General features: G+C 47.5%; 1 protein-coding gene across 1 annotated transcript; it reads left to right on the top strand.

Moving 5' to 3' along the window:
• The first annotated feature begins 330 nt into the window (after positions 1 to 330).
• Positions 331 to 13,492, top strand: LOC128564273 (60S ribosomal protein L31-like). Its single transcript, XM_053559773.1, has 4 exons — positions 331 to 698; positions 5,403 to 5,419; positions 12,585 to 12,646; positions 13,313 to 13,492. The coding sequence occupies exons 1-4, from the start codon at positions 340 to 342 to the stop codon at positions 13,490 to 13,492; spliced, it is 618 nt and encodes a 205-aa protein (XP_053415748.1). The 5' UTR covers positions 331 to 339.
• The last annotated feature ends 128 nt before the right edge of the window (positions 13,493 to 13,620 follow it).

Consider the following 13,620-nt stretch of genomic DNA (forward strand, 5'->3'; position numbering starts at 1 on the left):
TGGGAGGGACAAAATGTTCTAAAGTTAGATTGTGGTGATGACTGCCAAACACCTGTGAATATACCAAAAACACTGATGTGTATATTAAGGGATTTATATTAAGCGATTTGTACGGAATAAATTTTTTTTCTTTTTTGAGGCAGAGTCTCACTTTGACACCCTTGGTAAAGTGAGTGCTGTGGCATCACAGCTCACAGCAACCTCAAACTCGGGGGCTCAAGTGATCCTCTTGCCTCAGCTGCCCAAGTAGCTGGGACCACAGGTGCCCACCACAACAGCTGACTAGTTTTAAAGACGGGGTCTCTGCGCGCTTTTTGTTTCCAACTTGGGACCTGTAGGATGGCTCCCACAAAGAAGGGTGGCGAGAAGAAGAAGGGCTGGTCTGCCATCAATGAGGTGGTGACTCAAGAATACACTATCGATATTCACAAGCGCATCCATGGAGTGGGCTTCAAGAAGCGTGCCCCTCGGGCACTCAAAGAGATACAGAAATTTGCCATGAAAGAGATGGGAACTCAAGATGTGCGCATTGATACCAGGCTTAACAAAGCTGTCTGGGCCAAAGGCATAAGGAATGTCCCATACCGTATCCGTGTGCGGTTATCCACAAAACGCAATGAAGATGAAGATTCACCAAACAAGCTCTATACTTTGGTTACCTATGTACCTGTTACTACTTTCAAAAATCTACAGTCAACGTGGATGATAACTAACTGGTGATTGTCAGACATATCAAATAAAATTATAAAATCACCAAAAAAAAAAAAAAAAAAAGACGGGGTCTCTAGCGCAGCTGGCCTCAAACTCCTGAGCTCAAGCAATCCATCTCAAGCAATACCCATCTGATGGATATAATCCCAGAGTGCTTGGATTATAGGCGGAGCCACCACACCTGGTCTTTGGAATGAAATTTACATATTTTTTTATTATTATTTTTTAAGAAACACAGTCTCACTTTGTCGCCCTTGGTAGAGTGCCATTGCGTCATAGCTTACAGCAACCTCCAGCTCTTGGGCTTAGGCAATTCTCTCTCTCTTTTTTTTTTAGAGACAGAGTTTCACTTTATCACCCTCGGTAGAGTGCTGTGGCCTCACAGCTCACAGCAACCTCCAACTCCTGGGTTTAGGCGATTCTCTTGCCTCAGCCTCCCGCATAGCTGGGACTACAGGCGCCTGCTATGACGCCCGGCTATTTTTTTGTTGCAGTTTGGCCAGGGCTGAGTTTGAACCCACCACCCATGGTATATGAGGCCAGTACCCTAACTCACTGAGCCACAGGCGCCACCCCCATGGGCTTAGGCAATTCTCTTATCTCAGCCTCCTGAGTAGCTGGGACTACAGGCACCATCCACCACACCCAGCTATTTTTTTGTTGCAGTTTGGCTGGGACCAGGTTTGAATCGTCCAGCCTGGTATATGGGGCTGGTGCCCTACTAACTGAGCCACAGATGCCAACTATTTATTTTATTTTATTTATTTATTTTTATTTTTATTTTTTTTTGTGGAGACAGAGTCTCACTCTATCGCCCTCAGTAGAGTGCCATGGCATCACACAGCTCACAGCTGTCCTCCAAGTCCTGGGCTTAAGCGATTCTCTTGCCTCAGCCTCCCGAGTAGCTGGGACTACAGGTGCCCGCCACAACGCCCGGCTATTTTTTGGTTGCAGTTCAGCCAGGGCCGGGTTTGAACTCGCCACCCTCGGTATATGGGGCCGGTGCCTCACCGACTGAGCCACAGGCGCTGCCCTTTATTATTTTTTTTTATTGTTGGGGATTCATTGAGGGTACAAAAAACCTTGTTCACTGATTGCATTTGTTAGGTAAAGTCCCCCTTACAATTGTGTCTTGCCCCCAAGAGATGTGTCACACACCCAGACCTCGCCTCCCCTCCCTCCTTCTCTCTCTCTGCTCTCCCCTTCCCCCATCCCCCACTGTGTACTAGGTCATTAATTGTCCTCATATCAAAATTGAGTACATAGGATTCATGCTTCTCCATTCTTGTGATGCTTTACTAAGAATAATGTGTTCCACTTCCATCCAGGTTAATACAAAGGATGTGAAGTGTCCATCTTTTTTAATGGTTGAATAGCATTTATTCCATGGTATACATATACCACAGCTTGTTAATCCATTCCTGGGTTGGTGGGCGTTTAGGCTGTTCCCACATTTTGGCGATTGTAAATTGAGCTGCTAGAATAAAATTTGTATCTTGATAAAGCTACTTTATAAAACCCAAAAAGTCTCGGGCGGCGCCTGTGGCTCAGTGAGTAGGGCACTGGCCCCATATGCCGAGGGTGGCGGGTTCAAACCCAGCCCCGGCCAAACTGCAACAAAAAAATAGCCGGGCGTTGTGGTGGGCGCCTGTAGTCCCAGCTGCTCGGGAGGCTGAGGCAAGAGAATCGCGTCAGCCCAAGAGTTAGAGGTTGCTGTGAGCCGTGTGACGCCACGGCACTCTATCCTAGAGCGGCACAGTGAGACTCTGTCTCTACAAAAATAAATAAGTAAATAAAAATAAAACCCAAAAAGTCTCAAATTCCAGAAAATCTCTTAATCCTGGAAAAACCAGGAGGCTTGGTCCCCCAATGCCACCTCTATCTCCATGAAATTTGAAAAAAAGGAATAAGGTGGTTGGGGAAGAGAATTCAGCATCTGGAATATTGATCAGCTTTTTGCCAGGGGAATGCTGTAGAACAAACAACCCTGAAACTCAGTCACTTGCAACAGCAAGCATTTGTTTCCTGCTTCTGGGTCTGGGTGTCCACTGTGGCTCTAGGGGCCAGCAGGGCTCATGTGTGGTTTGACTCCAGACTGCGAGTTAGGTGCAGGTGGGCTCCAGGTATGTCTCATTCCAGGACCCAACCTGAAGAAACAGGACTGGGGCATGTTCAGAATGGGTGGCCCCAGCACAAAGAGCCAAGCCCACCACAAATACTACAAAGCTTCTGCTGGGATGCCGCTCACTTCCCTCCTGCTCACATTCCATTGGCCTAGGCAAGTAACAAGGCCAAGCCCAAAGTGAAGGGGATGTGGCAGTGTCACTGCCTTTCAAGAGACACAGAAAGCCTCAAGGTAATGAGGCCAGGCATGTGATCTACTTACAGGAGGGGTGGGATGGTTAGAAGTGGTAAGCCCACCTATCAACCTGCTGAGCCAAATACTTATCATTCCTGCTCTATGAGACATCTAGGGAGCGAGACTAGAAGGGCTAACCTTTTATTTATTTATTTATTTATTTATTTATTTATTCTTTTGAGACAGAGCCTCAAGCTGCTGCCCTGGGTAGAGTGCCGTAGTATCACAGCTCACAGCAACCTCCGACTCCTGGGCTCAAACGAGTCTCCTGCTTCTGCCTCCCAAGTAGCTGGGACCACAGGCACCCACCACAATGCTCGGCTATTTTTTGTTGTCTTTGTTATTCATTGTTGTTTGGCTGGCCTGGGCTGGATTCGAACCCGCCAGCTCAGGTGTATATGGCTGGCGCCTTAGCCACTTGAGCCACAGGTGCCGAGCCACCTTTTTTCTTTTTTTGAGACAGAGTCTCACTTTGTTGCCGGCAGTAGAGTGCTATGGCGTCACAGTTCACAGCAACCTCAAACTCCTGGGCTCAAGCGATTCTCTTGCCTTAGTCTCCCAAGTAGCTGGAACTACAGGCACCCGCCACAATGTCCAGCTATTTTGTTGTTGTTGTAGTCTGGCTGAGTCGGGTTCGAACCCGCCACCCTCGGTATATGGGGCTGGCGCCCTACTCACTGAGCCACAGGCGCCTCCCCACGCCTGGCTATTTTTTTGTTGTAGATGTCATTGTTGTTTAGCAGGCCTAGGCTGGGTTTGAACCCACCAGCCCCAGTGTATGTGGCCAGCACCCTAACCACTGAGCTACGGGCACTGAGCCCTACTTATTTATTTATTTTTGAGACAGAATCTCACTTTGTCACCCTCAGTAGAGTGCCATAGCATCATAGCTCACAGCAACCTCAAACTTGGGCTCTCAAAAATAAATAAGTAGGGCAGCGCCTGTGGCTCAGTGCGTAGGGCCCTGGCCCATATGCCGAAGGTGGTGGGTTCAAACCCAGCCCCGGCCAAACTGCAACAAAAAAATAGCCGGGTGTTGTGGCAGACGCCTGTAGTCCCAGCTGCTCAGGAGGCTGAGGCAAGAGAATCGCGTAAGCCCAAGAGTTGGAGGTTGCTGTGAGCCGTGTGAGGCCACGGCACTCTACCGAGGGCGGTACAGTGAGACTCTGTCTCTACAAAAAAATAAATAAATAAATAAAGAAGTAAATGAATAAATAAATAAATAAATATAGCTGGGCATTGTGGCAGATGCCTGCAGTCCCAGCTACTTGGGAGGCTGAGGCAAGGGAATCGCTTGAGCTCAAGAGTTTGAGGTTGCTGTGAGCTGTGATGCCACAGCTCTCTACCAAGGGCAACAAAGTGAGACTCAGCCTGAAAAACAAAAAAAGTAAAAATTGCCATAATTGCACCATTTAGAGATAAACCAATATTAATATCTTATTACTGTTCGTTGTTATATAATTTCTTTTCTTTTCTTTTTTAAGAGACAGAGTCTCACTTTGTTGCCCTTGGTAGAGTACTATGGCGTCACAGCTCACAGCAACCTCCAACTCCTGGCCTTAAGCGATTCTCTTGCCTCAGCCTCCCGAGTAGCTGGGACTACAGACACCCTCCACAAAGCCTGGCTATTTTTTGGCTGCAGTTTGGGACTGGGTTCAAACCCACCACCCTTGGTATATGGGGCTGGTGCCCTACCCATTGAGCCACAGGCGCTGCCCTATAATTCCTTATATATATAATCACATTGAAACTACTTTTAACATAATTGGGATTACAGTACATGTATTACTTTGTCAGTTAAATTTTTTTTTTCCAGCCGGGGCTGGGTTTGAACCCGCTACCTCTGGTATATGGGGCCAGCACCTTACTCCTTTGAGCCACAGGTGCCACCCAATCAGTTAAAATTCATTAATGCCTTTTTTTTTTTTTTTTAACAGAATCTCACTATGTCACCCTGGGTAGAGTGCCGTAGTATCACAGCTCACAGCAACCTCCAACTCTTGGGCTTAAGAGATTCTCTTGCATTAGCTTCCCAAGTAGCTGGGACTACAGGTGCCCGCCACAATGCCTGGCTATTTTTGGTTGTTGTTGCAGTTGTCATTGATGTTTAGCTGGTTGGGTCTGGGTTCGAACCTGCCAGCCTGCGTGTATGTGGCTGGCGCCCTACCCACTGAGCTACCGGCACCTCCTAATGCCTTTCTATATAAAAATATAGATCAACTTTCCCTCCCCTTTTAAAAAAATTATTTTTTGGCTGGGCAAGATGTTCACAACTGTATCCTCTGGGAGGCCGAGACGGGAGGTTCACTTGAGGACAGGAGCTCCAGACAAGCCTAAGCACAAGCAAGAGCCCATCTCTACTAAAAACAGAAAAATCAGCTAAGTGTGGTGGCGCATGCCTGTTGTCTTTCTCTGTTACCCAGGCTGGAGTGCAATGATGTGACCATAGTTTGCTGTAACCTCCAACTCCTAGGTTCAAGCGATCTTCTACCTCAGTCTCCAGAGCAGCTAGGACAACAGGAACATGCTCCCTCACCTGGGGAACTTTTTTTTTTTTTTTTTTTGAGACAGAGTCTCACTCTGTTACCTCAGGCTAGAGTATCGTGGCATCATCACAGCTCACAGCAACCTCAAATTCCTGGCTTCATGCCATCCTCTTGCCTCAGCCTGCTGAGTAGTTGGGACTACAGGTGCCCACCACGACGCCCACTCTTGGGGTCTCACTCTTGCTCAGACTGGGCCCAAACTCCTGAGCTCAATCCTCCCGCCTTGGTCTACCAGAGTGCTAAGATTACAGGTGTGAGCCACTGTGCCCAGTTTTTTTTCTGTTTTTTTTAAGAGATGAGGTCTAGCTACATTGTTCATGCTGATATCAAACTCCTGAATTCAAGCAATCCTTCCACCTTGGCCTCCCAAGTAGCTGGGACTACAGGTATGAGCCACAATGCCTGGCTTCTATAATTTTTAATGTTTGTATGAATTTTATTGTACTTGCTAGGTTATGAATCTGTTTAAACATTTTTTTACCAATAATTTTGCCATGATAATAGATTTACTTCCATTTCTCATGTTTATTTATGATCTGTATCATATGCAAATATTTACTTCTGTATAATCATAGTCTATACATGTTTGTGGGGTTTCACACTTAACATTATTTCATCAATGCTTTTCCAAGCTATATTCTTTTTCCTGTCACCTAAAACAATATCATTTAACTAGCTAGTTCCTTTTGTTGCATACTGTGGTTATTTCTATTGCTTTTATAACTATTTTAATTCATTCCAGAAATTCCAATTGCATTCAATTAGCTATTTGAAATTTCTTTGGCTTTTTTTTCTTTTCTTTTTTTTTTTTTTTTTTGAGCTAGAGTCTCAAGCTGTCGCTCTGAGTAGAGTGCCATGGCGTCATAGCTCATAGCAACCTCCAACTCAGGCTCAAGTGATCTTCTTGTTTCAGTTTTTCTATTTTTAGTAGAGCTTGGGGGACCAATCTCTACTAAATTTAGTAGATTTAGTAGAGCAAAAGATCGCTTTTGCTCAGGCTGGTCTCAAACTTGTCAGCTCAAGCAATCCACCTATCTCAGCCTCCTAGACTGCTAGGATTACAGGCACGAGCCACCAAGCCACCCCGTGTGGGCTTCTCTGGCTTCTTTCCCACCATTCTTCCCCTCATGCCAAGTGGAGGTGAAATGGTCATTAACATTTTCCAACTACTGAGTTCAATAGTAGTTCAGTAGTTCAGAAAGGGGGGTTTACTGGCATAGATTTCTATAGGGCCATTTCCCTATACAGTTAAGTTACTGGTGGCCACCCCTGAGTAGGAGTGGCTCCTGGAATTCTCTTGTTACCCATCAAGCTGACTTACCTCATTTTGTGATGCCAAGGTGCAGGGCCAGAAATTCATTTGGTGACACGAGTGTGTCCTATAGTGCCCAGCACTGGCTGTGGAGGAGAAACAAGGTTTGAAATGTATAGGGCTAGAAGCTGGTCTGTGGGAAACAGTAGCCACATCTGTGATGTGGAATAAGCCAGTCTGCAAGGAGAGAGTAAGACTGATGCCTGCAAAGAAGCAGAGACCAGGGATGGAAAGAATGTCCTGGTACGGCTCGGCGCCTGTGGCTCAAGCGGCTAAGGCGCCAGCCACATACACCTGAGCTGACAGGTTCGAATCAGCCCAGGCCCACCAAACAACAATGACGGATGCAACCAAAAAATAGCCAGGAGTTGTGGTGGGCACCTGTAGTCCCAGCTACTTGGGAGGAGGAGGCAGGAGAATCACTCAAGCCCAGGAATTGGAGGTTGCTGTGAGCTGTGATGCCATAGCACTCTACCCAGGGCGACAGCTTGAGGCGCTGTTTCAAAAAACAAACAAATAAAAAAAAAAAACGAATGTCCTGGTAGTATTGACATCCCACCTCTGATTATTCCCAAAGTCTGCCTGTATCCCAGCCCTTCCCACCATTGGCCATTCAGCCCTGCCTTGAGTTCCATGAGCCAATAAATCCCTCATTTTGTTCAAGTTGTTTGAGTTGGGAGTTTTGCAACAAGAACCCTGAAGTACAAGCACCATGCTGGTGCTAACACCACAGGTCCTGGGCTGATACTGAAACTGTAAAGATGGACAAGAAATGGACCTGCTTGGCATAGGCAAACAAATGATTACATACAGGCTTGGTGCCCGTAGCACAGTGGTTTCGGTGCCAGCCACATACACTGAAGTTGGTGGGTTCAAACCCAGCCTGGGCCAGCTAAAACAACAATGACAACTGCAACAAAAAACAGCCAGGTATTGTGGCAGGCATCTGCTACTTGGGAGGCTGAGCCCAAGAGTTTGAGGTTTCTGTGAGCTGTGATGCCACAGCACTGTACCAAGGGTGACAGAGTGGGATTCTGTCTCAAAATAACCAATAATAATAATAATAATAATAATAATTACAGTACAATGTGCTGAGTTTCATATAGAGGTGTTACAACTAATGCTGGAACCAAGAGAAGGGGACTTCTGACCACATGTCCCAACTGAAAAAAATTTCACCTAGGAGTGACAGTCTGCTAAATTCTAGGGACTGGAGAGTTCAAGCAGTGAACTGCTATTGACATAGTTTTGGGTCATTTTCTACTTTTGGATGACTTTAGGGTAACTAGGCAGCAGGATTATTGAGGCAAAAAGCATGGATGTATATTTATTATGGCTTTGGCTGAAGACCACTGGCAAATGCCCAACCAGTTAGGGGTGAAGCCCCTCACCCTTACTTGGCCTTCAGACAGCAGACAGCCCTCCCCTCATTTGGAGCTTGGTCTAGTCCACTCACCGCAGCAACCCACTCACATTTTTTTTTTTCAGATTAATATGAGGGTACAAACGATAAGGTTACAATGTTTGCATTTGTTAGGTAAGGTCCCTGTTATAGTTGTACCCTGCATCCAGGAGATGTGCCATAGACCCTTACATTGTGCCCATTCAGTGAGAGCATACCAATCCCCTTCCATTCTCCCCGCTCCCCCAATCCCCTCCCACCAACTTGAATTAAAGTGAGTTTTTCTCTTATAACCCTCACATTTTAGTAGCCCAACAGCTGTCCCCACTCACAGCAGCCCACTCGCCGTCCACTGGGACCACAGAATGCCATCAACAGTAAAAGCTGTGCCAAAAGGAAATGCTTTCTCCCAGCTCAGGCCTCCAGCCTAGAGGCCGTCAGAGGGCGTGGCCTGGTGCAGCCAATCCCTGGGGCAGGAACAACTGGTTCTCATCTGTCATATCTCTTCAGCCCCCGTTTTAGGAATCTCATGTTCCAAGGCCAAATTCACTAAATGAAAGGACAAGATACAAACATAACTTGCCTAACAAAGCTCTACCCTCTCTTCTTCACGTGGAGATTAAGATTCCACAATTCCTGGGTGGTGCCTGTGGCTCAGTAAGGCACCGACCCCGTATACCGGAGGTGGTGGGTTCAAACCCGGCCCTGGCAAAAAAAAAAAAAAAGATTTCACAATTCCTAGTCCTAGCTACTCGGGAGGCTGAGGCAAGAGAATCGCCTAAGCCCAAGAACTGGAGGTTGCTGTGAGCTGTGATGCCGTGGCACTCCACCAAGGGTGACAAGGTGAGATGCTGTCTCTGAAATAAATTTAATAAGATTCCACAATTCCTGGGGGCGGCGCCTGTGGCTCAGTGAGTAGGGCGCCGGACCCATATACGGAGGGTGGCGGGTTCAAACCCGGCCCCGGCCAAACTGCAACAAAAAAATAGCCGGGCGTTGTGGCGGACGCCTGTGGTCCCAGCTACTCGGGAGGCTGAGGCAGGAGAATCGCCTGGGCCCTGGAGTTGGAGGTTGCTGTGAGCTGTGTGACGCCATGGCACTCTACCAAGGGCGATAAGGTGAGACTCTGTCTCTACAAAAAAAAAAAAAAAAAAAGATTCCACAATTCCTTCATCAATTCCGGTTACTTCAGCAAGTACTCATTTGGCACTGACTGTGTAGCCAGTGGATGGGAATTCCTAATAACACCATCGAAGATGGTCTGGAGTTTCCTCTTCTAGCTCAGCACAGAGAGGACTCTCTCGGCAGCAGGTGTAACAGGGAAGAGCCCTGGCTTTGCCGTGAGACAGATGCACTCTGTGACTTGCATGTTGTTTGGTTTGGTTTCTTTCTTTTTTTTGAGACAGAGCCTCAACCTGTCACCCTGGGTAGAGTGCTGTGGCATCACAGCTCACAGCAACCTCCAACTCCTGGGCTCAAGTGATTCTCCTCCCTCCACCTCCCAAGTAGCTGGGATTACAGGTGCCCGCCACAACACCCAGCTATTTTTTGGTTGCAGCCATCAGTTTGGTGGGCCCGGGCTGGATTTGAACCCGCCAGCTCAGTTGTATGTGGCTGGCGTCTTAGCTGCTTGAGCCACAGGCACCGAGCCTTGGTTTGGTTTCTTTTTTTTTTTTTTTTTGTAGAGACAGAGTCTCACTGTACCGCCCTCGGGTAGAGTGCCGTGGCGTCACATGGCTCACAGCAACCTCTAACTCTTGGGCTTACGCGATTCTCTTGCCTCAGCCTCCTGAGCAGCTGGGATTACAGGCGCCCGCCACAACGCCCGGCTATTTTTCTGTTGCAGTTTGACCGGGGCTGAGTTTGAACCCACCACCCTCGGCACATGGGGCCGGCGCCCTACTCACTGAGCCACAGGCGCCACCCGGTTTGGTTTCTTTATCTATACCTTAGGGCTAGTAATACCCACCTTTTTTTTTTTTTTTTTTTTTTATAGAGACAGAGTCTCACTTTATGGCCCTGGGTAGAGTGCCGTGGCCTCACACAGCTCACAGCAACCTCCAACTCCTGGGCTTAAGCGATTCTCTTGCCTCAGCCTCCCGAGTAGCTGGGACTACAGGCGCCCGCCACAACGCCCGGCTACCCACCCTTTCTTTTTTTTTTTTTAATTTAACAGCTACTTAAACCTCCCTAAGAGGCTGGGAGGCACTATGATGTCAAGAACAAGGACAGGGACAGAATATTTCGTTAAATCTAGGACACCATGGGTTGCAAGATGAACCATTCTTTTTTTTTTTTAGAGACAGAGTCTCACTTTGTTGCTTTCAGTAGAGTGCCATGGCGTCACAGCAACCTCCAGTTCTTGGGCTTAGGCAATTCTCTTGCCTCAACCTTCCAGGTAGCTGGGACCACAGGCACCCGTCACAATGCCCGGCTATTTTTTGTTGCAGTTTGGCTGGGGCCAGGTTTGAACCTGCCACCCTTAGGTATATAGGGCCAGTGCCTTACTCACTGAGCCACAGGTGCCGCCCAATGAACCATTCTTTCATGTACACTAAGAAAATATTAGTGCCGGGCACCACCCGTAGCTCAGTGGATAGGACGCCAGCTACATACACTGAAGCTGGCAGGTTCAAGCCTGGCCCAGGCCTGCTAAACAACAATGACAACTGCAACAAAAAAATAGCCGGGTGTTGTGGCAGGCGCCTGTCGTCCCAGCTACTTGGGAGGCTGAGGCAAGAGAATCGCTTAAGCCCAAGAGTCAGAGGTTGCTGTGAGCTATAATGTCACAGCACTCTACTGGGGTAACATAGTGAGACTCTGTCTTAAAAAAAAAGGTCACTAGGAATACACCTGTAGCCAAAAAATGTTACTCTATTTAGCTTGCTGCAATAAAAAAGAATGCAGCCTGGGAAAACCCTCAGGGTGCCCTAAGGAAACTCCTTAAATTTGGGCTTGTCCTCACAGTTCTGTGGAGGGATTAGGGAAATGGGACTTGTTCTGGATTGAATGCTGTCAAGAAGGGGGCTGGGCCAGGCATGGTGGCTCAGGCCTGAAATCCTAGCACTCTGGGAGGCTGAGGCTGGTGGATTGCTTGAGCTCAGGAGTTTGAGACCAGCCTGAGCAAGAGCAGGACCCCATCTCTACTAAAAATAGAAAAACTAGCTGGGTATGGTGGCATATGCCTGTAGTCCCAGCTACTTGGGAGGGTGAGAGAAGAGGATGGCTTGAGCCCAAGAGTTTGAGGTTGCTGTAAGCCTCAAAGACACCATAGCACCACAGCATTCAAGGGCAACAGAGAGAGACTCCGTCTCAAAAAAAAAGAAGGAAAGCAAAGAAAGGAAAGAAGGGAGGGAGGGAGTGAAGGAAGGAAAGAAAAGAAAGGAAGAAGCAAGCAGGGGCTGATACTGGGGATCTTTATAATGTTTACCTAAGAGGCAGGAGGATAAACACAGGACTAGAGTAATTTTAGATAAAGAAGCACCAGTTGCTCAGAGGAAAATGAAGTCATTTTTGTAGTCATGCAGTGCTTATTTAGGTCTCATTCTAAACATGGATGTTCTGCTGGTAACAGTGCAGTCTGAATATTAGCAGGACCAGCTTTCATTTCACATTGATGCTGGTTATGGGAAGCATATCCATTTAGGGACATTATAATGTGGGGGGAAATGTCCATTCTAGATTGATGAAATAGGATTATCATTAGTATTATTACCTTGGGCAAGTAATCCAAACCTTTAAGCTCAACTTCTTGCTCTTTAAACTAGGAACAATACTATCTACTACAAAAGAGTTGTGAGGACTAAGAAATAATGTCTACTAAGTGCCCAGAACAATACTGGATGTATCACTCAAGGTTTAATTAGAAAAACAGAAACCCCTCTAAGTATTTAAAACACAAAGAATGTAATACAGGGTTTTGGTGACACAATTGATAAGGGTAATGGAAGGGCTGTGAAGCCAGGTATGGGGGAGAATGAGGCAGCCCAGAGATTAGCAAAAACACAAAGCTGCTCATCACTCTAAACTGGAGGGACAAAAAGAGGAGGTGGAATTCATGGAGCCCAGGGACATGCATCACCCTGCAGGAATTGGGGCCGTCTCCAGTAGGAGATGGAGCCATGGAGAAGCCCCATCTCAGCTGGAAACCTGCTTGAGCAAGAGAGAAAGAACAAAAAAAGCCACTGCCTCCCTATGGCCAAACCCAGGTCTGACTCCAGATGTTCTGGATGACTGAGAAGTTGCCCCCTGCAGGGGTCAGTCCCCTGCAACACAGAGCAGAGAAGAGGGGCAAGGGAGGAGTCTTGAGGCAAATGGTAGGAAAGAACCATTAAGTATACATTAAACAGGCTTGTTAAAACCTTTATTTGAAAAACCTTTGAAGTGCTGGATACAACGGCAAATAACAAAATAACCCCCTTAAAAATACTGTAATCCATATAGACCACTTCACACCTCCTCTCCCGCCTCCAACCTACTACACGATTCTTAATTACTACCGAGTCTGGTCTGATATAACAGCATATGAAGACGGGTTTCCAGTGTCAGACATTTTGCATTTTCTCCACTGAAATCTCATAAGGATTCCTACATAAGAGAGAGATGCCCGTTCTGTGTCACAGAGGCAAAAGCTCACCCAGAGTATGATTACGATGCAGCAGTGTCATGGACTCTGGTCTTGGGGCTCTCAAGAGATTGCTGAGTGTCCTTGGAGTCACAAAATCTCTGGATTCACGTTTAAAAAATGGAAATCAGAACCGTCGGGGCTGGTTTACGTGTTCCCAACACTTCGCTCGGCTCCTGTTCATCTTTGCATTCTTTTGTTCAGAAAGGTCCAAATGGTTTTTTGAAAGAAAGCATGAGCTAGTCTAAGAAAAGTGATAACGTGCCCAAGGTCACAGGGCTGGCAAAGAAGGTATTCGGGCTCTGCTCTTCCATGCTAAGGCCCTTTCCACTCCCTAACCGGTTCTTTTCCCGCCCAGGGCATCTGCTGCCGGAGGAAGGACTTTGTCCACGGAAAAGCAAAGGCGACCCCAGTCAAAATCCTGGCAAGTGGCAGCAGGAAGCCCGACTACTTCCCGGTGGAGGGCGCCCCCTGGGGCTCGTACCGGCGCCTCGTGGCGCTCACTCAGGAGAATTTGGGGGCTTCTCCGCCAGCGTGAGAAAGACACCTCCGCGATGGAGCACCGCGGTGAGTCCACACGACCCTCCCCGCAGCTTTGCGGATCCCGGGATTTAATGGAGCCGCGTGCCCGGGGCGGAGCTGAGGCGGAGCCACGCGCGATTGGCC

This window comes from Nycticebus coucang, chromosome 14 (genome assembly GCF_027406575.1).
Source record: "Nycticebus coucang isolate mNycCou1 chromosome 14, mNycCou1.pri, whole genome shotgun sequence".
Classification (NCBI taxonomy): Eukaryota; Metazoa; Chordata; class Mammalia; order Primates; family Lorisidae; genus Nycticebus; species Nycticebus coucang.